Here is a 24,373-nt window from a genome sequence, read left to right as displayed (position 1 = left end):
GCCCATGGCTCTTCAGTTTGACACCCCTTGGGTAGACATACCTAACTCCCTCAACTTGTTCATCGCAAGATTTAGACTCCAGACCCTCCATCATATTTCGTTGCTCTTCTCTGCACTCAACCTCAACCTCTATTTTCTATCATAGTGACCAGAACTGGACGCACCATTCCAAGTGTGGCCTCTCCAAGGGGTTCGAAATGAGGAAAAGAAAAGCACCCGAATGCTTCCGTGACCTTTGATGAGAGTTTTGAATCCCTTTGGAAGGGGAGGAGAGAGGGGGACAACCATCACCAACCGTGCTTTTAAGGGTTCATTAGTGTCATTTACAAGCACTGTGGCAGCATAGGCGTCGGAGTCTGGGCGGTGGAGCCGGCCTCCCCTCGAGAACTACTGCGCAGCTGGGTTCTTGCTGTAGTCTTACGTTACCTCTCGGCCAATGTTGAGGAAACAGCCTCAGGCTCATCATACCCATGTTCACCCAGACGTTGGATTGCTGGGTCCGGGTAGCTGGCTGCTGTCTAAGGAAGAGCAGGTAACGGGGAAACAGCTCCAGCTCGGGCAGGCCAGTCACACTGTTTCTGATCACCTGCAGGAGGAAACAGAAGCAGATTTTAACAGATTAGCAAGAGCTGGAAGAGACCTTGGAGGTCATCTAGTCCAACCACACACATACCCTGCCCAAGCAGGAGACCCTACACCATTTCTGACAGATGGCAGCCCAGTCTCTTCTTGAAAGCTTCCAGTGATGAAACTCCCACAACAACTACTTTATTTTTTTTAAATAAAGTTTTATTAATTTTCTAATATTACATTAATTAATATTAGGGATGCAGTGGCTCTATGGCTAAGACGCTGAGTTTGTCGATCGAAAGGTCGGCAGTTCAGTGGTTCGAATCCCCAGTGCTGCATGACGGGGTGAGCTCCTGTTACTTGTCCCAGCTTCTGCCAACCTAGCAGTTCGAAAGCAGGTAAAAAATGCAAGTAGAAGAATAGGGACCACCTTTGGTGGGAAGGTAACAGTGTTTCGTGCGCCTTTGGCATTGAGTCATGCTGGCCACATGACCACGGAGACATCTTCGGACAGCGCTGGTTCTTCGGCTTTGAAATGGAGATAAGCACCACCCCCTAGAGTCGAGAGCTCACCCCATTGCACGGCACTAGGGATTCGAACCGCTGAACTGCCGACCTTTCAACTGACAAGCTCAGCATCTTAGCCACTGAGCCACCATGTGTGCTTCTTGTAGAGATGTGTCCCCCTCCTTATATTCCACCGGCAATGTACAGTCCTGAGATCTCCGCCCAAGAGGGAGAAAAATGATCCTGCTTTTTGGACCATGAAAATTGCTAGTTTCCATGGAGAATATGTGGGAGAAATTTAATAGTAAATCGGAGTTATTGGATGCTACATCTAGGAAGGGAGCACAGGCAGTGTTCAGTCCTTCTAAGATGGATATGTACAATTTTTATCTGGAGCTACAAATGAGAAAAAGATAGCACTTTGTCAAGTAAATAATGATGCTTAAACTTTTTAAAAACAGAACTATTTCCCCCGATTCTGAATAATTCTGCTCACAGGAGGGTTACCATAGGAGCACATGAAGTTTTTGGAAGGCTAAATAAATATGCAAGGCAACAATGGAAGTGCATTGGCATTGAAAACCCTTACCAAAAAAACCCTTCAATTTAGCAAATCATTTAGATTTGATTTCCACCCCCCGCCCCCCGAGACTGCCCCCACCGTACTGGCCTTCCGGAAAGCGGTGAAGACCTGGCTCTTCCGGCAGGCCTGGGGCCTTTGATCCCACTACGGTGATCTTGCGAGACCCGGCCACGAATTGGAGTGTATGGGTTTTAATGTTTTCTTTTTAAACTTTTGTATGGGATATTGTTCGCATTGTTTTATTCTTTGTTGTTAGCTGCCCAGAGTCCCTCGGGAGTTGGGCGGCATAAAAATGTGACAGACAAACAAACAAACAAACATTTGGAGAAAGGGGAGTCCATTAATCCTGTCTGTCCATTAAATCCAAAAGACGTTCATTATTTATGTACTTTTGCTGTGTTTCAAAAACCTGCCAGCTATTATGCACTTTTGTCTTTCAATTGCAGATGGAACCGCTGAATTTTGTCCTATGTTGTGCCACACGTTTGTGAAGTGGTTGTTTTGTTTCTCCAAAGTACAGATCTGTACATTGGTGATGGTTTCACCAATTCTCTTTTGTGAACGATCCGAATATCAGAGAGGTGGCAGGGTCATACCCATGCTGCAGAACTAGCTATCTAGTGTGGCTCATTAAACTTGCAAGATTCACCATCTCATGGCCATCAACTTGAATGCCACATGTCATGCTGTTTATTACTCTTTACTTCCATCCTGTGCCCATGTGCTTAGTTGCTAACAGGCAACGATTAAGCAGCCAGCTCTAATCCATTAACCTTGTGCCGGCAGATGGAAATTCTTGGGGTTTTTTATCACCATTATCCCATTGAGGAGCACCCGGAGGCTCCAACTGGTCCAGAATGCGGCCGCACGGGTGGTTATGGGAGCGACATGGCGTTCCCATGTAACACCTCTCTTGCGCGAGCTGCACTGGCTCCCGGTGGTCTTCCAGGTGCGCTTCAAGGTCTTGGTTACCACCTTTAGAGTGCTCCATGGCTTAGGACCTGGGTATATACGAGACCGCCTTCTGCCACCAGTAGCCTCTCATTGGCCAGTACGCTCCCACAGAGAGGGGCTCCTCAGGGTGCCATCCGTCAAACAGTGTCGACTGGCGGCCCCCAGGAGGAGATCCTTCTCTGTGGGGGCACCTGCCATTTGGAACGAGCACCCCCCGGAGATATGGAGGATCTCGGATTTGCGCACTTTCCACCATGCCCTCAAGACTTTTTTATTCCAACAGGCTGGCCAGGCCTAACTTCCTTTTAACTGTTAATTTTAATTGGTTTTTTAAAAAAACAGGGGTGTTTTAATCAGTATGGGCCAAATTTATTTAATGTGTTTTAAATTGTTTTTAAAATTTTATATTATATGTGTTTTATCTTTGGCTGTTCACCGCCCTGAGTCCTTCAGGAATAGGGCGGTATATAAAGCCAAAATAAACTAAACTAATAAAAATTACTTCCCCACCTCTGCTTTAAGATGCCACTGTACTTTTGGAGAAACAAGCAAAAAAAAAAAAATCCAATTCCCTCACAACTTTAAACTCTTAAAAATGCACATTTAGCACTGTAATACCCAATTTGGCACAGAGCTAACTTACCAAGCCAAAAATATATCCAATTTTGTGCGTGGGTGTATTTTTTTAAAAAAGCTCAACACTCTTGGGTTATGAATAAAAGCAGAATATGAGTTGGAGGGGATATTTTAATGGAAAACATATGCTGGGAGATATCAAAAAATCCCAAATCAGGTTTTTTTTCCCACCTGATGCATCCCAGGTGTGCTGCTGTAGCACTTCCATCCAGCAAAATAGATTTATGTTGGCTAGAGTGCCCCACATATCACAATTAGAAACGATTGCCCTGAAGATTACATGTCTCAAACAGGTTTTTTTTCTCCTCCTCCCATTAAATTGAGATAAACGGAAAATTCATCCGACTTTTTAAAAACTCTGAACATCTAATTACAGGTAGCCCTTGATTTATGAATATAATGGAACCTACCAAATAAGGTCGTATGTCCTGATTGTCGTAAAGAAGATCATCATATGACAGGCTCTATTTGACCCTTTCTTGTTTTTGCGGTAATCGTTAAGTAAACCCATTGTTCCCTATGAGCCGCGGTGGCACAGTGGTTAGAATGCAGCACTGCAGGCTACTTCTGCTGGCTACCGGCTGCCTACAGTTCAAATCTTACTAGGCTCAAGGTTGACTCAGCCTTCCATCCTCCCGAGGTGAGTAAAATGAGGACCCAAATTGTTGGGGGCAAGATGCTGACTCTGTAAACCGCTTAGAGAGGGCTGTAAAGCACTGTGAAGCAGTATATAAGTCTAAGTGCTTTTGCTATTGCAGGCAAACTCTGCCCACTGCTAGGAGTTCGATCCTGACCAGCTCAAGGTTGACTCAGCCTTCCATCCTCCTGAGGTCGGTAAAATGAGGACCCAGATTGTTGGGGGCAAGAGGCTGACTCTGTAAAATTATTGGTTCAATTTTTTTGTTGGTTCAATTTATATGCCGCCCTACTCCGGAGACTCAGAGCAGCTTACAATGCATTAAGCAATAGCCTTCATATTTTTGGCATCTCCTAAGCGGTGTTCTTTTTTATACAAAGTCAGCTTATTGCCCCCACAATCCAGGTCCTCATTTTACCTACCTCAGAAGGATGGAAGGCTGAGTCAACCTTGAGCCTGGTGAGATTTGAACTCGCAGTAATTGCAGGCAGCTGGCAGCTAAGTGCTATTTAACAGCACTTTAGTCCGCTGCGCCACCAAGGCTCTTCAAATGGCTGAGAGATGGGGGTAAAGCACTGCAAAGCGGTATGTAAGTCTTAAGTGCTATTGCTATGGGGCGAAGTAAAGAGTGATTTTGAGGAAAAACTTTGCAATTTGTAGTTACGTTAACTGCAGGATGCTGCAAACAACAGTAAATGTGGGCCGGTATTAAGTGACCGAAATGTGGTCATGTGACCTTGGGAGGGGCTTCAGAACATTGGAATTGCTCTCTACATGGGGCTCCCCTTGAGGAGCACCCGGAGGCTCCAACTGGCGCAGAGTGCAGCCGCGCGGGTGGTAATGGGAGCGACATGGCGCTCCCATGTAACACCTCTCCTGTGCGAGCTGCACTGGCTCCCGGTGGTCTTCCGGGTGCGCTTCAAGGTTTTGGTTACCACCTTTAAAGCGCTCCATGGCTTAGGACCTGGTTATTTACGGGACCGCCTACTACCACCAATAGCCTCCCACTGGCCAGTACGCTCTCATAGAGAGGGACTCCTCTGGGTGCCGTCAGCCAAACAGTGTCGACTGGCGGCCCCTAGGGGGAGAGCCTTCTCTGTGGGTGCACCTACCATCTGGAATGAGCTCCCCCCGGAGATACGGAGGATCCCGGATCTGCGCTCCTTCCGCCGTGCTGTGAAGACCTTTTTATTCCATCAGGCGGGCTTGGCCTAATTTCTTCCCTTTTTAAATATGTAAATTTTAATCTGTTTTTAAATTATTGGGGTGTTTTAATCTGTCTGGGCCAAAATGATTTAATTTGATTTTATCGGGTTTTTAAATTTTTTGTATTTATGTATTTTATTGTTAGCTGTTCACCGCCCTGAGTCCTTCGGGAATAGGGCGGTATACAAATCAAATAAACCTAAACCTAAACCTAAACCTTAGGGAATCGTGATAACTTTGAACAGTCACTAAGCCACTGGTCATAAGTCGAGGACTACCTGTAGCATAAAGGGGGTATTTTTTTTAAACCATTAGGGAGCTGAGGAACCTTCTTGGATGAGAAGCGAAACTTCTTCAAGGAAAAAACAGAAAGTCCAGTTGCCTCTTGAAAAAGCACCTTTGGGACAACTATGACCTGGATGACTGAGAATCTCCGTAGACATTTAGTGATGCGTTAGAGATGCAGTTTTGGCAAATACAGTGATAACTCAGTACTCCACTGCTTTGAAACTCCGCAAATTTGGTACTCAACGCATTTGGACATGAAAATTTTCTCCCAGTACTCATCGTTTGTTTGGTACTAAATGCACAAGCTAGAACTTGTCAGTGTCGGCTGCCTTGTGAATCACTACATTTACTCCTTATGGGGAAAATTTGCTTGGTACTCATTGTTTTTGGTATTCATCACGCCTCCCAGAACCAATTAACGATGAGGTACCACTGTACAGGTAGTCCTCGACTTACAACAATTCGCTTAGTGACCCTTCGAAGTTGCAACGGCACTGAGGAAAGTGACTTCTGGCCATTTTTCACACTTATGACCGTTGCAGCATCCCCACAGTCATATGATTTACATTTGGGTGCTGGACAACTGACTCACATTTATGACGGGTTGCAGTGTCCTGGGGCCATGTGATCCCCTTTTGCAACCTTCTGACTAGCAAAGTCAATGGGGAAACCAGATTCGCTTAACAACCGTGGCAAGAAAAGTCGTAAAAATGAGAGAAAACTCACTTAACAAATTTCTCACTTAGGAGCGTACGTTTTGGGCTCGATTGTGGTCGTAGGTTGAGGACTCCCTGTGTCTACATCAGGGTTGTCAAAACTCGATTTCATTGAGGACCACATCAGGGTTGTGGCTGACCTTGGAGGTGGGTGGGCGTCGCCAGGGTAGGCGTGGCCAACTTGACATCACTCACGTTGGGGGAACCTGTGGCGGCCTGAATGCTCTGCCAGCAAAAATGGAGCTTGGTAGGCTGCGACGGCCTCCTGCAACCCTCTGCCAGGGAAAACAGAGCTCGGGAGGGCCGCGCGGCAGAGGGTTGCAGGAGGCCGTCACAGCCTACCAAGCTCCATTTTCGCTGGCAGAGGCACCGCAGGCTGGTGCTTGGCTGTCTCCAGGGCGGCCCTGAGGGCCAGATCTAAACACCGGGCCGGATCGGGAACCCTGGGCCTTGAGTTTGACATCCTTGGTCTACATCTTTAGTCAACCAGTTTACATTAAGCAATTGGCAAAGGGCTTTAGTGATCATTAGGAATATTAAATAGTAAAAGAATTCAGCTCGAAATTTTCGGCTCGGATTTTGAAGAATCCGATTCAGAATAACAACCTAAAGGAGCATTGCCCATTTTCAGTACTTACCGGCCTCGGCAAAGACAGGTTCGCTCCGTACCAATGGTAGAGGGCTCTCCATACCGGTTCTGGGACCATTTCATAATTTTTCCCTTGGATCAATTGGGGCGATGGTTTTAATCGCCCGCCTTCCAAAGTCAACGATGGAGCCTTCATTAAAATAAAAAGAAGGGGGTGGGGGGGAAAAACACCCATCAGATTCCGAGTTTCTCTTCGATCAATTTTCTTGAAAACTGCCCCATGCAGGAAGATTAACCATTCCAAACCGAATAAAGAATGAATGCAGATTAATACAATAGGCTGAGCAACATTAGGGAGACCGTTCCATTTCACAAAAGGGATTCGGTCATTAAAAGGGTTTGGATCAGCGGTGAAATCTGAACCGGTTCGCTACCGGTTCGCTGGCTGCACATGTGCGCCAAATGTGCCCACATGCGCACGCGCAGTATGCGCCAAAAGGAGGCTTGGGAAGGTAAGTAGAACAGTGAGGGGGGGATCAGCTGTGCAGCGCGATTTAGCTTTTCCTGCTTTCTAGCAAAGCTAAACCCCGCAGCACAGCTAATCGTTAGAAATACCAGTTCGGAGGAATTGGTAGCTTTTTTTTATCACTACCACTTCGCCTGAACCGGAGCGAACCGGTAGCATTTCACCCCTCATTTAGATTATTTGCATGCTTGTTCAACATGGTCGTTCTGCGGTTTTTTTCTGGCAATGGGCCACTTTTTTCTAACCCAGGAGATGGAAGTATTAGCAAGAATCTGACCCGTTAAGAAATTGTCCCTGTGCCAGCTTTTTTCCTCCTCCCTCCCCATCTCTTTTTCTCTATTCTAAATAATTATAATAATAACGAATTATACCGCTGATTCCCACAACACTGTCAAACAATCTAGAAAGGTGTCAGCATTGGGAGCCATATTAGGCCGGAAGCTTCCATGCTGCCACCTTCTCCTGCGTGGGAAAGTAGGAGGGGGGAATTAGTAGAGGGGTTGTTTGTAGACATAATAGCATTCTTCCTGTCGGTCAAGGTCAGGGCGATCCGGCATCTGGAGAAGGAGTGGTTGGAGTGCTGAGTCGAGATGGGACGGACGTTGATTGGAGCCTGTGATCGACTGAGGAGTGAGGGGATGGTTTGGGAGGTTTTGATTTACTGAGGGAAAACCCGGAGCTTTCAGATTTGGGTTTTCCCAGATGTGCCTATTCTACCTATTCTAGTAAAGAGAACTTTGGAAAATGCTTGCTTCCACGTCTTTACTTGGAGTGGGGGTTTTCTGGAACGCTGACAAAAAGCCAGGATTACCATCATTATCCTCATCTTCCCCATCTCTTTAACTTCTTATGACTATAACTTTGTTGCTTGTATCTTACGATTTATATTGTTTACTTAGTATCCTAGTATGATTTATGTTGATTGCTTATTTAGTATCCTATAACTATCACTAAGTTTTGTATCTAATGTTTTATGATGAATGTATTTTTACAATGACTATGATCATGATCTATCCCTATTATAATAATAACTTTTATTTGCAGTCACAGACCATAATACAAATATAGTTGCAAAAGAACGTGAGGAAAGTAACATCATAAACAAGTTGGCTATCAGAAGCCTTGGCTGAGAGGAATTACAGCGTTCTCCTCTAATAGTTACAGCTCTTAAAAAAAATTTAGAAACCTGAAAAGTAATGTCTGAGGAGCCATCCCCTAAACAATATAAGGTCAAATTACTAGCACTGGATCCAGAGAGATTTGTTTCTAGGAGAGACAGTAATTTAGTCCTGCCTGCGTTATACATAGGGCAGTATAAAAGAACATGCTCCACAGTTTCAACCTCAGCTCTATCACAGGGGCATAACCGCTCACGATCTATCACTATTATTGTATGTACACGGCGAGCTCATGCACTGGAGACAAATTCCTTGTGTGTCTAATCACATTTGACCAATAAAGAATTTGAATTCGAATTCTTAGAATTAGATAATAATTAATTATTCTAATTAGAATTAGAATAATTTTATTTAGAATTAGAATTTTATTTTATTTAGAACCTAATTCTGTCTCCAGGTTGCAAATCTGTTTCACTGCTTAGCCTTTGGCTAAAGAGCAGAGTTTAAATTAATTAAATAAGCCAAAAAAATAAGTTTTGCAAACATCTGGGGCACAACCTGATTAGGGCAGCTGCCCAAATTTAGTGACTTCTCATCTTTCCATTCATACTGACTACGGATTCAGTTCCAAGCTTTTTCGTGGAGGTGTCGTCATTTTTTAAAGCTCAAAATACTTGAAAAAGAGTATTTTTTCACCTTATTCCAGTTCACCCCTGCCTTGAAACATGAGCTGAAAAAGTGCAGCCTGCTTATAAAGCCAACAGTCAGGGTGTTGAGGACTACTGGAATTGCAGTGGCCCGTAACGTTTTGGGCACCAGGGACCGATTCCGCGGAGGGTTTTCTATGGACCAGAGGGGGCGTGGTTTTGCATGCTGCCTGCGTCTGGCGGGTGGGGCTTCACTTATTTGCGTGGACCAGTTGCTGGCGTGCCACAGACTGGTGCCGGTTCAGAGACTGGGGGTTGGGGAACCCTGCTTTTTAACTTATAACTTGCTTTATAAGTTATATATAAGTATAACTAATAAGTTTTTATACTTATAAGACGCTTACCTTCACAGGCTCTTGCGTTACAAGGGGCTGATTATCGATCGCTCCGGGCCGCTGTGGATTCAGCAACTGCAGTAAGATATTCCCATTAGAGGCAAGGAGGCACTGATTGTTGTTGTCCGAAGAATTAAGTTGTCGAGCAAAAGATATCTCGGCGTTGGGAGTGGTGGCGTAAATAAAATCTGGAAGGTAAATGAGGACGAAGCAAAAATAAGCACGAAGGGTGCAAAGGGTAGAGGGGAATATCAGTAAGGAGCAAACCAGCGGCCCTGAAGGTATGACTGAATTATAACTCCCCTCAAATCTCACCATCTGTATGCCAACTTGAAAATGGTATGAATTGTTTAGAATAACAGAGTTGGAAGGAACCTGGGAGGTCTTCTAGTCCATCCCGCTGCTTAGGCAGGAAACCCTATTGCCGTGATGGCGAAACTATGGTAAGTGTGCCACAGCTGGCACGCAGAGGCCTCTCTGCGGGCATGCGAGCCTTCGCCCAGCTCAGCTTTTGGGCCCAGGAGGTTGCAGGGAGGCCTGCTAGGCCAAAAATGGGAGCGGGGAGGTCATGTGCGCATGCACGGAGGAGAGCATGGGGGGTCGTGCGTGCATGTGAGGGGCACACACTTTCGGCACACAATGAGAAAAAGGTTAGCCATCAGTGCCCTATTACCATTTCAGACAAATGGGGATCCAATCTCTTCTTAAACACTTCCAGTGTTGGAGCATTTACAACTTCTGGAGACAAGTTGTTCCACTGATTATTAGCTCAATAACATCTGGAAAGCCTCTTTTTATGATCCATCATATAACAGGATCTTGGCACCTCCTTGGTTTCCTCAGGAGGCCTGACAGGTAGTCCTTGACTTACAACGGTTCGTTTAGTGACCGTTCAAAGTTACAAAGGCACTGAAAAAAGGGACTTATGACTGTTTTTCAGCTCTCTCTCTGGGCACATGATCAAAATTTAGACACTTGGAACTGACTCATATTTATGATGGTTGCAGTGTCCCGGGGCCATGTGATTGGCTTCTGCGACCTTCTGACAAGCCAAGTCAGTGGGGAAGCCAGATTCGCTTAACAACCGTGTCACTAACTTAACAACTGCAGTGATTCACTTAACAACTGGGGCAAGAAACGTCGTATAATGGGGCGAAATTCACTTAACAAACGTCTCACTTAGCCACAGGAATTTTGGGCTCAATTGTGGTCGTAAGTCGAGGACTACCGGTACTCTTCTCCTATTGCTTCCCACGTCCACATAATGCTTCTGTTTGAAAACGTGACTCTAATGTTTCGTAAATTTAGCTAAACCTCTTACCTGGTTTCGACCATTCTCACACATTTAAGTCTACCTTCAAAGCCCTTTAGAAATAAAACAGTGTGTCAGGCTGTTGTTGCTTTTGGGGGTTAATGCTTACTGCTGTTAGTTGTCTCCGATGCTTCTGACGCGCTGGAAATACTATCTGAAAACTTTTCTTCCGCGGCACTGATGTTATTCGAAGCACCCATTCGGTCGTCTCCCTGCTCTGACATAGGTGACCCAGGACTCAGGAGAGAAGCCTTACCTCCATTTGAGACAGACAAAGGCTCCAGCATAACAGGGAGAGCATCCTAAATTGGAAAAGAAAGTCAGAACTCAATTTCTATGGAGATTGTCAGCCATCCAGATCATGGTTGTCCCAAAGGAAAGTCCAGGTGCAGAGGCCAATGGACTTTCTGTTTTTTTCTTTTGAAGACGTTTCGCTTCTCATCCAAGAAGCTTCTTCAGCTCTGACTGGATGGTGGGGAATGGAAGGATTTATACTCCTTGCAGACAGCTGGTCATTTGCATCCTTTTAGAGAATCTTTGAGGCTACCTGGAGGTTTATCTGTGTTTATCTTCAGGGTCACCTGAGTGGCACAAATGGGTATGGAGCCTTCTTGGAATTTCAGTGGTATGGACCGAAAATTGATGATGTTGTATCCCTCCCTCGCTGTTGAGAGAGGGCCGCTCAATTTTGTCATAGATGGCCTCTTTGACCCGTCTTCTAAACCAGATTCTGAGGACATAGATAAACCTCCAAGTGGCCTCAATGACTCTCCAAAACCGTGATTATGACATGTGTTCCACAGGTGGCATGCAGGACCCTCCCTGTGGGCACACAAGCCGTCGCTCCACTTCAGCTCCGCCATGCATGCACACGCCCCTCCCGCTAACCAGCAGGTCTTTGTTGGTTTTTTTTCTCAACAATTTTTTATTTTAAAACAAAAATGAAACATAAAAACATCATCATTCCAAACAATTACAGACAGTATATCGATCGGTTAACATCCTTTGAGATAAAAAAAAATGGAAATATATTTTTTATGTAAATAAGCTTTAGTCATATATTGATACTTTGAAGATGGGATTGCACAAAAGGATGTTAACCGATCAATATACTGTCTGTAATTGTCCAGCGGGTCTCTGTTGTGCATGCACAGGAGGGGGAGGGGGCGTGTGCACGCGTGAGAGTGGGCCATGTGCATGGGGCCGCATGTGTGCGCGTGGGGGAGTGGGGCATGGGGGGCCCATGCGCACATGCGCAGGAGTCAGGACACATGCACGGGACCACACGCGCATTGCATTTGGGGGGGTTCGGGCACGCACTCGCTTTGGGCACTTGGTCTGGAAAAGGTTAGCCATCCCTGCTCCAAAGAATGCAAATGACCAGCTGTCTGCAAGGAATAGAAATCCTTCCCTTCCCCACCATCCGGTCAGAGCTGAAGAAGCTTCTTGGATGAGAAGTGAAACGCCTTCATAGAAAAACCAGAAAGTCCAGTGCCTCTTGGGAAAAAAAAAGCACCTCTGAGTCAGAGCTCAATTGTAGGGAGAGATGGTAGCCCAGAAAGGCCCAAGTACTTCCAATGGTCATTTTCTTGGCCTGGAAGGCTGCGTATGGGCTTGTCCATTACAGTGGTACCTCAGTAACTGTTGATAATTTGTTTCTGGGAAAGACACAACGAATACTAAAACCGACATGTAGCAAGGAAAGCACGTGGCCCACTATTTTGGCTGGAAGAAATAGTGAGTCACGAGCAGGGGTGGGTTCTAAAAGTTTTTTACTACCGGTTCTGTGGGCGTGGCTTATTTTGTGGGTGTGGCTTGGTGGGGCAGGTAATCTGACTGGGTGGGTGTGGCCAACTTTCTTTCTTTCTTTCTTTCTTTCTTTCTTTCTTTCTTTCTTTCTTTCTTTCTTTCTTTCTTTCTTTCCTCCTTCCTTCCTTCCTTCCTTCCTTCCTTCTTTCTTTCTTTTTCTTTCTTTCTTTCTTTTAGAAGCATTTTTTCTACAACCTTAAAAATGCTTTTAGAAGCCTCTGACGATCAGGCAACTCAGCTGGGATTGCCAGAGGCTTTTCAAGGCATTTTTTTTTTCTACAACCTCTTCGGCTGAAGAGGTTGTAGAAAAAATGCTTTTAAAAGCCTCTGATGATCCCAGCTGAGCTGCGCGATCATCAGAGGCTTTTTTTTTTTTTTTACTTTTAAAAGCATTTTTTCGGCCGTCCCACAGGTATTTTTTTCCAAAAGGCAACTGGACTTTCTTGATTTTTTTTTTCCTTTGAAAACGTTTCACTTTTCACCCAAGAAACAACTTCTTCAGAACTGAAGAAGGTTCTTGGATGAGAAGCCAACGTGGCTGGCTGGGAGATTCTGGGAGTTGGAAGTCCACCCATCTTCAAGATACCAAGGTTAGAGAAACACTGTGTCAGGCCCTGGAAGCCATCTTGGGGCATTGGATCTTCAGGCCTGCCACATTTAATACTGTGGGAAACCGGGATGGGGGATTATATGGAGCTGGAGGAAATATGTAGTCAAAATAACATTCCTTTCTCTGAGAATCAAGGCCACTCTGCCTTGCACCTGGAGGGGTATGACTGGGAGGCATCTCCAGTTGGGACGGTGCACTAGTTGGACAATGTGGTGAACATGTGGGTGCTGGAGCAGGGATTTGGAATTTCTTTTGGGTGGGGAAAACCAGGAGCTTTCAGATTCAGGTTTTCCCAGATGTGCCAATATGACATCTCTAATAAAATAGAACTTTGAGGAAACTCACGCCTCGGAGTTTTCTATCACTGGGGGTGTTACTTGGAACCCTGACACACTGTCCTAAGCGGTGTAATGGAATTTCAACTGCCATCTGATTCTGATGCACGAACACTGGCACGCTATTTATTCATCTGTTTCTTGATTCAGCCACTCTCTCTGCCAGGTCCAGTATACGACTTACATATTTGACGTATTCTTTCCACTGCTGCCACCACTGCATTGCGATGAGAAACCAGTTGTGTCCTTGTTGAAGGCCATGTCTACTTTCACGTTCTAGCCAGCCTCTACACCAAGAAAACCAAGGAAGAGATAAATGGTGCAATACTTAACAACACTTGTGCTTCACATCTACACGAGTGTTCTTGACCTTGACAACATTAAGATGGGTGGACTTCAACTCCCAGAATTGAGCTAGCGTGGGGGAATTCATTCCTAGCTGGCTGGGGAATTCTGAGAGTTGAAGTCCACCCATCTTAACATTGCCAAGGTTAAGAAACAGTCTAAGGGACATGGTGATGCAGCGGCTTAATGATGCTGGAACTGCATTCTAACCGTTCGAGCTCAGCTCCACAAGATGGGGTGAGCTCCTGCCAACCTAGCAGTTTGAAAGCATGCAATACTGCAAGTAGATAAATGGGTAGCAATAGCAATAGCACTTAGACTTATATACCACTTCATAGTACTTTACAGCCCTCTCTAAGCGATCTACAGAGTCAGCATCTTGCTCCCAACTATTTGGCTCCTCATTTTACCCACCTCGGAAGGATGGAAGGCTGAGCCAACCTTGAGCCTGGTGAGATTTGAACTACCAAATTGCAGGCAGCCAGCAGGTAGCAGAAGTAGCCTGCAGTACTGCACTCTAACCACTGCACCATCAAGGCTTCGCCACCAAGGCTTCGCCACTGCACCACCAAGGGTACCACTTCAGTAGGAAAAACCTAGCCACATTCGTGTGTGTGGAGAACGGACCTGGCCAAATGTGAGGCAATGCAACACGAGGTGAGGCGAGACTGGCAGAGGAGCCTGGAAGAGCCAGCGACCCGAGGACCACTAGTCAGCTGGTGTAAACTAGTTCTCCCCTTGCAGTGCACCAAGGATAGGCATACAAGTGCTGAACACAATGAACTAGCTGTCACTGCATTTTTTTATTTACCAGCTGAGCTCTCATTTCTGGACTATCAGACTTTCCGTAGCTTGCCAAGAATCCTTATCAGTAAGCTAAACTGCGCATGTCTCTCCACCCACATTCCTTCTCACACTTCTTTTTTTTTTCTTTCTTCTCCTGCCAAGAAGTCCGACCACAGGGAGGTGGCCGGCACGAACGTTATAAAAATGTAACTATTAAATTAGTGAGATGTTTTATTTTCTTTATAACAAATAAATGAGTTTTCTTAGAAGATATATCTTCGGGTTTTGTTTTCTTAAAGTATGCTGGCAAGGAAAGGTCTCGATCCACCCCTCTTAATCAAGGTGCGATCATCCCAAAGGCAGAATGGGATTAATCAGCGCCCTGACACTAGCAATATAGGATGTCAGGATTGCATTGTGCCTAGTATTTGTAGATTTTGCTGACATTGTATGCCATACACTAAATACATAATATGAGGAACACTGGTCTACAAAGTGTCTAACTCCTTCTAGGTTGCCTTATTAAATGTATCTGGAGTTTAGGAAACAAAGTTTTTTAGGGTGTTTATAGCAATTTGCAAGCCACTGTCAGAATGAAGCTGTCAAATAAAAACTTCTGGAAGAGCAACCATGCTCTTCAGCATCTTCACCAGCATCTTCAACATCAAAGCCTTTCTTACAAATGTATTACTTTCACATTACAATTATTTCACGTTGAATTGAATATTTTATTGGGCAAGGAATTTGTCTCTGGGGTTGCAGTTCTCAGTGTATATGCAAAGCAACAGAATAATGATAAACATCATCGTAATCATGCCAATAGGAGGAGGGTAGTAAAGAAGCTATTAAAAAGGATAAATAATAATCCTACAGCCATATTATATGGGTAAATACAGTACTCATTGTTAACTGGTTTCAGGAGGGGCAATGAGCACCAAAAACGATGCGTACCAAACCATTTTTTCCCATAAGGAACAATGTAGCAAGTTCTAGCTTGTATGTTGAGCACCAAACAAATGATGAGTATCGAGGACAACATTTTCGCCGCAAAATGCGTTTGCGTACCAAATTTTATGAGTTTCACAGCAGTTGAGCACCAAGGTACCACTATACACATAGACACTGGACATAATTCGCCGGGCTAAATTCCATTGCATCAAAACTAACAATATTGTCAAGAATCACAGGGCTGTATCAATATAGTTTGGGGAGAGAGGAGGGAACGTAAGCAGAAGAAAACGAAATTCACAGGGTACAGAAAGTGGTACTTATGTTGTTCACAGTGGCCATTTGCATGACAGTGATTACAAAGGCATCCGGGCACTGACGAGATAATGAACATATACGCCAGATAAAATCTTCCTCCTGATTCAGGAACTAGTAATCTGACTGAATTTCGTGACGATTGTGCTCTTTTAATTACAATAGGTTGGTGGCTGGAATGGAGAAAAAGGTTTTTTTCTTTATCATGTATCTGCCCATTAGCCCGGTAGTGCTGGAATGCCATTGTTAGAGCCTTTAACAACTAATTGTTGAAAGTGTACCTTGACAATAGAATTAATTCTAGCTGCCCTTTGTGCATTTCATTTCAGTTCTGACCTCACTGTCCCCAATCCCCGTGTATCATTCTTTGTGTGTGAGAGAGAGGGTGGGGGAGGAAAGAGAGGTAGGGAGGAGAGAGATGACAAAGATTTGTGTGTGTGTGTGTGTGTGTGTGTGTGTGTGTGTGTGTATATGTAGGTCTTTGGTTATTCGGGTTTTCTCCCACGTAAAATTGGAAGTGTCTTGGCGACGTTTCGACGAAGTCTCATTCGTCATCTTCAGGCTGGTGTTTTCGGCTTTGTGCTTCTAGGAGCAATGTGTGATCGCAGCTGTTTCTTCCTTTTACTCATGAAAACCACACAGGATGTCACCACCACACATCCACGCAAAAAGCAAACCCACACCGATGAGGCATGACCACAAACCAGAAGCCAGACCACAGCTGCATCATTAGCCACTTTAAACCCCTCCAATCCATACATGAAGCAAACTGACACCCACCATGAAGATGTGGCATGACCATGAACGTGAAGCCAAACAACAGCAACGCAGCTCACCAGCTCAAATCCCCCTGCAACTCAGACTAACCCAAGCACAACCAAGCTCCCACCTAAACAGAACACCCCCCCCATCCAATCAGAGCACAGCCAAACCCCCAACCAATCAGAACACACCTCCACCCAATTAGAACACAGCCAAGCTCCACCCAATCAGTTCACACCCCCACTGGTAGTTAAAAGGAAGAAACAGCTGCGATCACACATTGCTCCTAGAAGCACAAAGCTGAAAACACCAGCCTGAAGATGATGAATGAGACTTCATCGAAATGTCGCCAAGACACTTCCAATTTTACACGGGAGAAAACCCGAATAAAAGTTTTGGTGTATTCGGGTCTTTCCCTGTGTAAGATTGAGAGTATTTTGGCGACGTTTCAACGAGGTCCCACTCATCATCTTCAGGCTGGTGTCTTCGGCTTCGTGCTTTTGCGAGGAAAACGTGATCGGAGCTGCCGTTTCTCTATAAATACTGTTGCCTGTGTTGCTACATCCTGATTAGTTGACGGAGTTGATGTTTGCAGATTAGTCAGCTGTTTCGTAACATCTTGTGTGGGTGAGGTCCTTGATGTGGCTCCGAGTTTGTGGTCTTGCCATGTGTTCATGGCGTGTGTCAGTTTGCTATGTGTGGGGATCGGAGGGGGGTGCAGCAGCTGGTGATGCCGCCATGGTCTATATACAGTATATCACAGAAGTGAGTACACCCCCTCACATTTTGTAAATATTTAAGTATATCTTTTTATGTGACAACACTGAAGAAACGACACTTGGCTACAATGTAAAGTAGTGAGTCTACAGCTTGTTTAACAGTGTAAATGTGCTGTCCCCCCAAAATAACGCAACACACAGCCATTAATGTCTAAACTGCTGGCAACAAAAGTGAGTACACCCCTAAGTGATAATGTCCAAATGGGGCCCAAAGTGTCAATATTTTGTGTGACCACCATTATTTTCCAGCACTGTCTTAACCCTTTTGGGCAATTTTGATCATATGACCAGGAGGATGCTGCGACACTCTGTGAGGACTGGTCGTAAGTTACTTGTTCAGTGCTGCTGTAACTTCCAACAGTCACTAAATGAACGATTGTAAGTCGAGGACTTCCTGTAATCCGTAAACCATGTTTTATGGCTTAATATTCTGAGAAGCCAACCCTCTACGATTTTTCCAACAAAACAAGCGCTAAAGCAAACCATGGCATAGAATTCGCGAACCCAGCTCCTGTGCTTCAAGAAAACAGGATTCCTAGCTTGCTGCGTGAAAGGAAGAGCAGGACACCCTTTTTTAAAGTGTCAAATTCAAGGCCCATGGGCCGGATCTGGCCCACGGGGTGCTTAGATCTGGCCTGCGGGGCACCCTGGAAATAGCGAGGGACCAGCCCATGGTGCCCCTGCCAGTGAAAACGGGCTCCCGATCACCGTTTTCGGCTGGGACAGCCTCCTGCAACCCTCTGCTGGCAAAAACGGAGCTCGGGAGGGCCGTGTGTGGCCCTCCCGAGCTCCGTTTTCACTGGCAGAGGGTTGCAGGAGGCCAAGCTGAGCCGAAAACGGTGATCGGGAGCCCGTTTTTGTTGGCAGAGCACTCAGGCCACTACAGATGCCCCTGACATGAGTGATGGCAAGCTGGCCACACCCACCCTGGCCACACCCACTCCAGCCCCCCAAGGTCAAACACAACCCTCATGCAGCCCTCAATGAAATCGAGTTTGACACCCCTGATCTAGTTGAACCCCTTTCTCTTGGTCCCAATCTGGAGAAAGCACATTAAATCCTGATGCATCTTATTTCTTCCAAGCCCTCGATGGGTGGAAAGCGAAGACGTCACCTTGCTTAAGTCCTTTGCTCCAAAACGCACATCTTATTTTAAGCTAGGGAAAAAGTCTCCGGGATTCATTTGAAAGGTGATGTCAGAAGATCAAACGTACCTAATGATTTGCCCTTCATCTCCTGGAGTGGCAGGTCTTAAACCTAAGACTATATGGCACACCTAAAAAAAAAAAAAAAAAGAGATGGGAGTGAAAAAGGTGAGAAAATGTACTTTTTCCAGACAAAAGGCCATAAAGTTAACAAGTTATTCTTCTTGGTCAGATAATGTTTGAACATCTACTTTCTATAGGCAGCCCTCGACTTACGACCATGATTGAGCCCGACATTTCTGTTGCTAAGCGAGACAGTTAAGTGAGTGTTGCCCCATTTTACCACTTTTCCTGCCACTGTTGTTAAGCGAATCACTGCGGTTGTTAAGTTAGCAACACGGTTGGGAAGTGACTCTGCTTCCCCGTTGAGTTTTTGCTTGTCAGAAGGTCTCAAAAGATGAATGACGTGACCCCGGGACACTGCAACTGTCATAAATACGGTATGAGCCAGTTGCCAAACATCTGAATTTTAATCATGTGGCCATAAACGCATGGCACAACAAACCCATCAGGACAAGATTCAGCAATCCATCTGCATTGAAAAGACACAGGGCGCTCTTTTGAGGACAGCAAAGTCCACATTTTGGACAGAGAGACCCACTGGTTTGAAAGAGGGGTCAAAGAGGCCATCTATGTCCAAATTGAGCAGCCCTCTCTCAACAGAGGGGGAAGGATATGCCATCATCTATCTCCAGTCCACAATACGGTCCATTCAGCAGTTCCAAGAAGGCGCCACACCCATTTGAACCATTTAGGTGACCCTGAGGCCACACACAAGCCTCCAGGTGAAGATGTTTTGCTTATCATCCAAGAAGCTTCTTCAGCTCTGACTGGATGGTGGGGAATGGAAGGATTTATACTCCTTGCAAGGCAGCTGATCATTTGCATAGGTAAAGGTAAAAGGTAAAGGTTCCCCTCCACATATGTGCTAGTCATTCCCGACTCTAGGGGCTGGTGCTTCAAAGCTGAAGAGCCAGCGCTGTCCGAAGACGTCTCCATGATCATGTGGCCAGCATGACTCAACGCCAAAGGCGCACGGAACGCTGTTACCTTCCCACCAAAGGTGATCCCTATTTTTCTACTTGCATTTTTTACGTGCTTTCGAACTGCTAGGTTGGCAGAAGCTGGGACAAGTAACGGGAGCTCATCCCGATACGCGGTACTAGGGATTCGAACGGCTGAACTGCCGAGCTTTCCATCAACAAGCTCAGCGTCTTAGCCACTAAGCCACCATGTCCCTTCTAAGCCACCGCATCCCTTATTTGCATAACAACTGGCTAAAAGGATGCAAATGACCAGCTGTCTGCAAGGAATATAAATCCTTCCATTCTTCACCATCCAGTCAGAGCTGAGGAAGCTTCTTGGATGAGAAGCGAAACGTCTTCAAGGAAAACCCAGAAAGTCCAGTTGCCTCTTGAACAAAAAAAAGCACCTTTGGGACATATGACTGTCATAAATGTCAGTGGCCAAGTGCCTGAATTTTGATCACGTGACCATGGAGATGCTGCGACGGTCCTATGTGTCGTCATTAACTTCAAACGGTCCCTAAACAAACTATCGTTAAGTCGTGGACTATCTGTGGAAGCTGTCAGGATTCCTACAGATGTCCTAATTAAATCATGAGCCTCGAGCCAAGCATTCTCACATTCTCCAATGGAGCACTTTCGCGGGCTGTAGAGATCACGCCCCTCCGGCTGTTTCAGGTAACCTGGGATACAGCCTTGAGAAAGGTATGCGTGGAATGTGCTTCTGGTTGTGGCTGCCATGCTGCTCCATCAGTTTTCTCCCCTCCTGCCTATGGCAACTCGAGAGCAGGCCAGGAATGCTTTGTGAGTTGACAGAAAACATTTTCCTATTCAAGATAAACGTTTGTCCAGAGCTGACTGAAGCTATCGCCGATAATTCAGACATTGTGCCAAATCAGAGTTTCTGCTTTCAGGATCGAATCATCATTTCAGAGCAGGTTTCATTTCCCATCCTTATCAGTATGCTAAATATCTCTATATTGCAGCCTTCTCTGGAAAAGGAGGCCCCGGCTGTTAACACTGGATTTTATCTTTATTCACCTGCCAACTGCACTGAGTAGATTAAATGCATACACTGGCTGTGGTTTGCAAGAATTCTGGCATCTAAAGCTGCAGCTCAGCATATACAGGCGTAACCTTATTCTATCACTTGCCAAATGGGCTGCTCAGCCCAGTTTGAAGAGCCCAGGTAAGAGTTATGCCGCTGAACACCTCCACATTCTTGTTCATCTTGCAGAATATCTTTTTTCCCCATTCAAAATGAAACGATCATTTTTGCTCTTTAAGGTCTTGCAAAACAACAACACAATGTGAGCTAACTATGCTGGGCACTATTATTATTTTGAACAGTCACTAAATGAATGTTTGTTAAGTCGAGAGTACTTGTATTATTTTATTCCTCTCTTTCTCTCTCCCCCTCCCTGCCTCCCTCCCCCCCTCTCTCTCTCTCTCCTCTCTCTTCCTCTCTCTCTCCTACCTACCTCAAAATAGCAAACGCATCCAACACTTCTGCCTATTTTCCCCATAACAACAACCCTGTGAAGTAAGATGAGAGAAAATGACTGGCTGAAAGTTCCCAAGCTGGCTTTCACGCCTAAGTAGGACTACAACTCACTGTCTCCTGTTTTCCACACTACCATCTTAACTATTCCACCAAATTGGCTGATATGAGCCAGGCAAAAGAGAAGCATCTCGGCAAAGCTGACACTTCCAAAAACAACAAGAAAAACCCAGACATCTCCAGGAATGCAACTGACATAAGAGCTGATGCAGCCTTTGGCATCCCATGACTGCAAAGCAGGCAGGTAAATCCAAGGCTTGCTTTCTACTGGAGGTTCGGATTTGCAGGAAACGTACCTGAAAAAGCAGGTTCAGAAATTCGTTGGCAAGGGCGCTCTTCACACTCCAGATCTGATAATCCTCAAGGGTGAGATGACCAAGCTGAAGGGAGGAAGAGGAAGGAAGGAAGGAAAATCAATGAGGATTTTTCCCCCAGTGTTTGCTCAATTGGGGTCATTCTCTCTCTTCTCCTCTCCCTCTCTTCTTCTCTTCCTCTCTCTTCCCACCTCTTCCCCCTCTCCTCCTCCCTCTCTTCCTCTTCCCACTTCTTCCCCTTCTCCTTCTCCCTCTCTTCCCTCCCTCTCTCCCTCTTCCCACCTTTTCCCCTTCTCTCCTCTCCCTCTTTCCGCCTCTCCCTCTCTTCTCCCCTCTTCCCTTCCTCTCTTCCCTTCCCACCTTTCCCCCCCTCTCCTCCTCCCTCTTCCTCTCTCCCTCTTCCCTCTCTCTTCCCACCTCTTCCCCCTCTCACTCTCTTCCCTTCCTCTCTTCCCTTCCCACCTCTCTTCTCCCTCTCTCTCTCTTTCCCGCTCTCCTTCTCTCTCTTTCCTCTCTCTCCCCTTCTACCCCTCTCGTCCCACCTCTCTCTCACACACACACCATCTCTCCCATGCAAACTGAAATGGATATTTTAAGGAAAATAAAGAAAAGCTTTGACCAAAAATCAATCTGTTCTATCTGTAGATCTGAAGCTGGTTTTGATCAATTAATAGTGATGATTTCCCTGGAGAATCACAGATCTGCAACTACTCTCAATAATTTTGATTTTTCTCAGGGAAACTATTCATCCAGGTTTTTCTAGCTGAAAGCCATGTCAGTTAAATAGTTTTTTTTTAATAATTTTTTTAAATTTTTTTCCTGAAGATAAAATACAAAATACAGATTGAAAAAAAACACACCAAGATTTACAAAGAAGAAACAAAAAGTAGAAGGAAAAAGGGTATATCATAGATGAAAAATTAATAATAAACACATAACCTCCATCCCGGTTGAATGCTGACACTTGTATCTCAAACAAATCTAATCGGTTTCCCCTCCTTGCATTGCAGGTCAACAAATAGTTATACATTTTCCTCCTGTGTTGCTAAATTATTATTTTACATCACATTCTCTTAACAAATATTCCAAATATACAAATCTATTGTCTGTCAATCAAGTAGACCCAATGTCAGTTGAACAGGTTTTATGTAGATAGACCGTCACACTGGAGATAAGTTTCGTTGAATTATGATCAGGACTAGATTTTATGGATGATGATGAGTTTCAGAGGAACTATTCCCGCTGAAATTTTGGGGTAGTTTTGTAGAGGTACTTAATAGCCAGAACAAAGGTAACTGGTTGACTATCATCTGAAATTGAAAAATTGTAGAATTAAAAAAAAAAAGGGGGGGGGGGGATGTTTTGATACTTTAATATCTTAAATAGCTCTCCATCTTCTTCTTGTGCCATATCCGTCATCGGACGTTGGCAATGATGTTGGCGATCCTATTTTAATCAATAGCCGCACGAAAAAGTGCTGTTGAATTTTGTCCAAACTGGTCCCTTAGATTTTGAAGCCATGATGTTGTTCTTCTGTCTGGACCTTGTTTGCCTTCAATCTTAACTTGGAGGATTAAGTGAAGTAGGCAGTATTTTTCTGGGTGTCTCATCACATGTCCAAAATATTTTAACTTTCGCTTTTTAATGGTTTTGATGATTTCCCTTGGCTTTCCCAGGCGGCTTATCACCTCCTCATTTCTGATTTTGTCAGCTCTCCATCAGCAATAGCAATAGCACTAAGACTTATGTACCGCTTCACAGTGCTTTACAGCCCTCTCTAAGCAGTTTACAGAGTCAGCATATTGTCCCCAACGATCTGGGTCTTCATTTTACCGACCTCGGAAAGATGGAAAGCTGAGTCAAGTTTGAGCCGGTCAGGATCGAACTGCTGGCAGTGAGCTGAATTAGCCTGCAATGTTGAATTCTACATCTTTTCTATCCTGCTCTACAGAGTAGAGAGTTGGTCTCTGACAGAAAACCACTTGAAGAAACTAGAAGCATTTGAAATGTGGATTTACAGACGACTGTTACGTATAAGATGGGTTAACAAAATCACAGATGAGGAGGTGATAAGCCACCTGGGAAAGCCAAGGGAAATCTCAAAACCATTAAAAAGAGAAAGTTAGAATATTTCGGACCTGTGATGCGACACCCAGAAAAATACGGCATCCTTCACTTAATTCTTCACTTTACTTCACTTAATTTAGCTTCCAGCTGCCTGCAATTACTGCGAGTTCAATTCTCACCAGGCTCAAGGTTGACTCAGCCTTCCATCCTTTCTAAGATAGGTAAAATGAGGACCCGGTTTGTGGGGGCAATAAGATGACTTTGTATAAAATATACAAAAGTATGGAGGCTATTGCTTAACTCCTTGTAAGCCGCCCTGAGTCTCCGGAGAAGGGCGGCATATAAATAAATAAATAAAAATAAAAAAATTCTCCAGGGAAAGATTGAAGACAAATGAGGTCCAGGCAGAAGAACATAATGGCTTCAAAACCTAAGGGACTGTTTTGGACAAAATTCAGCAGCAATTTTTCATGCAGCTGTTGACAAAAATACGATCGCCAACATGATTGCCAACGTCGGATAACAGATATGGCAGAAGAAGAAGAAGAAGAAGGAGAAGGAGAAGGAGAAGGAGAAGGAGAAGGAGAAGGAGAAGGAGACGAAGAAGAAGAAGAAGAAGGAGGAGGAGGAGGAGGAGGAGGAGGAGGAGGAGGAGGAGGAGGAGGAGGAGGAGAAGAAGAAGAAGAAGAAGAAGAAGAAGAAGAAGAAGAAGAAGAAGAAGAAGAAGAAGAAGAAGAAGAAGAAGAAGAAGAAGAAGAAAAAGAAGAAGAAGAAGAAGAAGAAGAAGAAGAAGAAGAAGAAGAAGAAGAAGAAGAAGAAGAAGAAGAA

General features: G+C 44.9%; 1 protein-coding gene across 1 annotated transcript in view; it reads right to left on the bottom strand.

Moving 5' to 3' along the window:
• The window catches only part of USP32 (ubiquitin specific peptidase 32), a 223,798-nt gene that overhangs the window by 45,086 nt on the left and 154,339 nt on the right, over positions 1-24,373 (bottom strand). The window contains exons 10-16 of the mRNA XM_070932007.1: positions 21,461-21,544; positions 18,588-18,649; positions 13,623-13,725; positions 10,794-10,986; positions 9,382-9,560; positions 6,736-6,876; positions 469-586 (exon numbers count right to left, since the gene is read on the bottom strand). Coding sequence (XP_070788108.1) covers positions 469-586; positions 6,736-6,876; positions 9,382-9,560; positions 10,794-10,986; positions 13,623-13,725; positions 18,588-18,649; positions 21,461-21,544 — 880 coding nt within the window. The remainder of the gene's footprint in view (positions 1-468; positions 587-6,735; positions 6,877-9,381; positions 9,561-10,793; positions 10,987-13,622; positions 13,726-18,587; positions 18,650-21,460; positions 21,545-24,373) is intronic.

Source organism: Pituophis catenifer, unplaced genomic scaffold, assembly GCF_029215685.1.
Source record: "Pituophis catenifer annectens isolate HBS135680 unplaced genomic scaffold, rPitCat1.0.hap2 SCAF_1, whole genome shotgun sequence".
Taxonomy (NCBI): Eukaryota; Metazoa; Chordata; class Lepidosauria; order Squamata; family Colubridae; genus Pituophis; species Pituophis catenifer.
The sequence above is the reverse complement of the archived record's forward strand: the minus strand, read 5'-3'. Positions and strand labels throughout refer to the sequence as shown.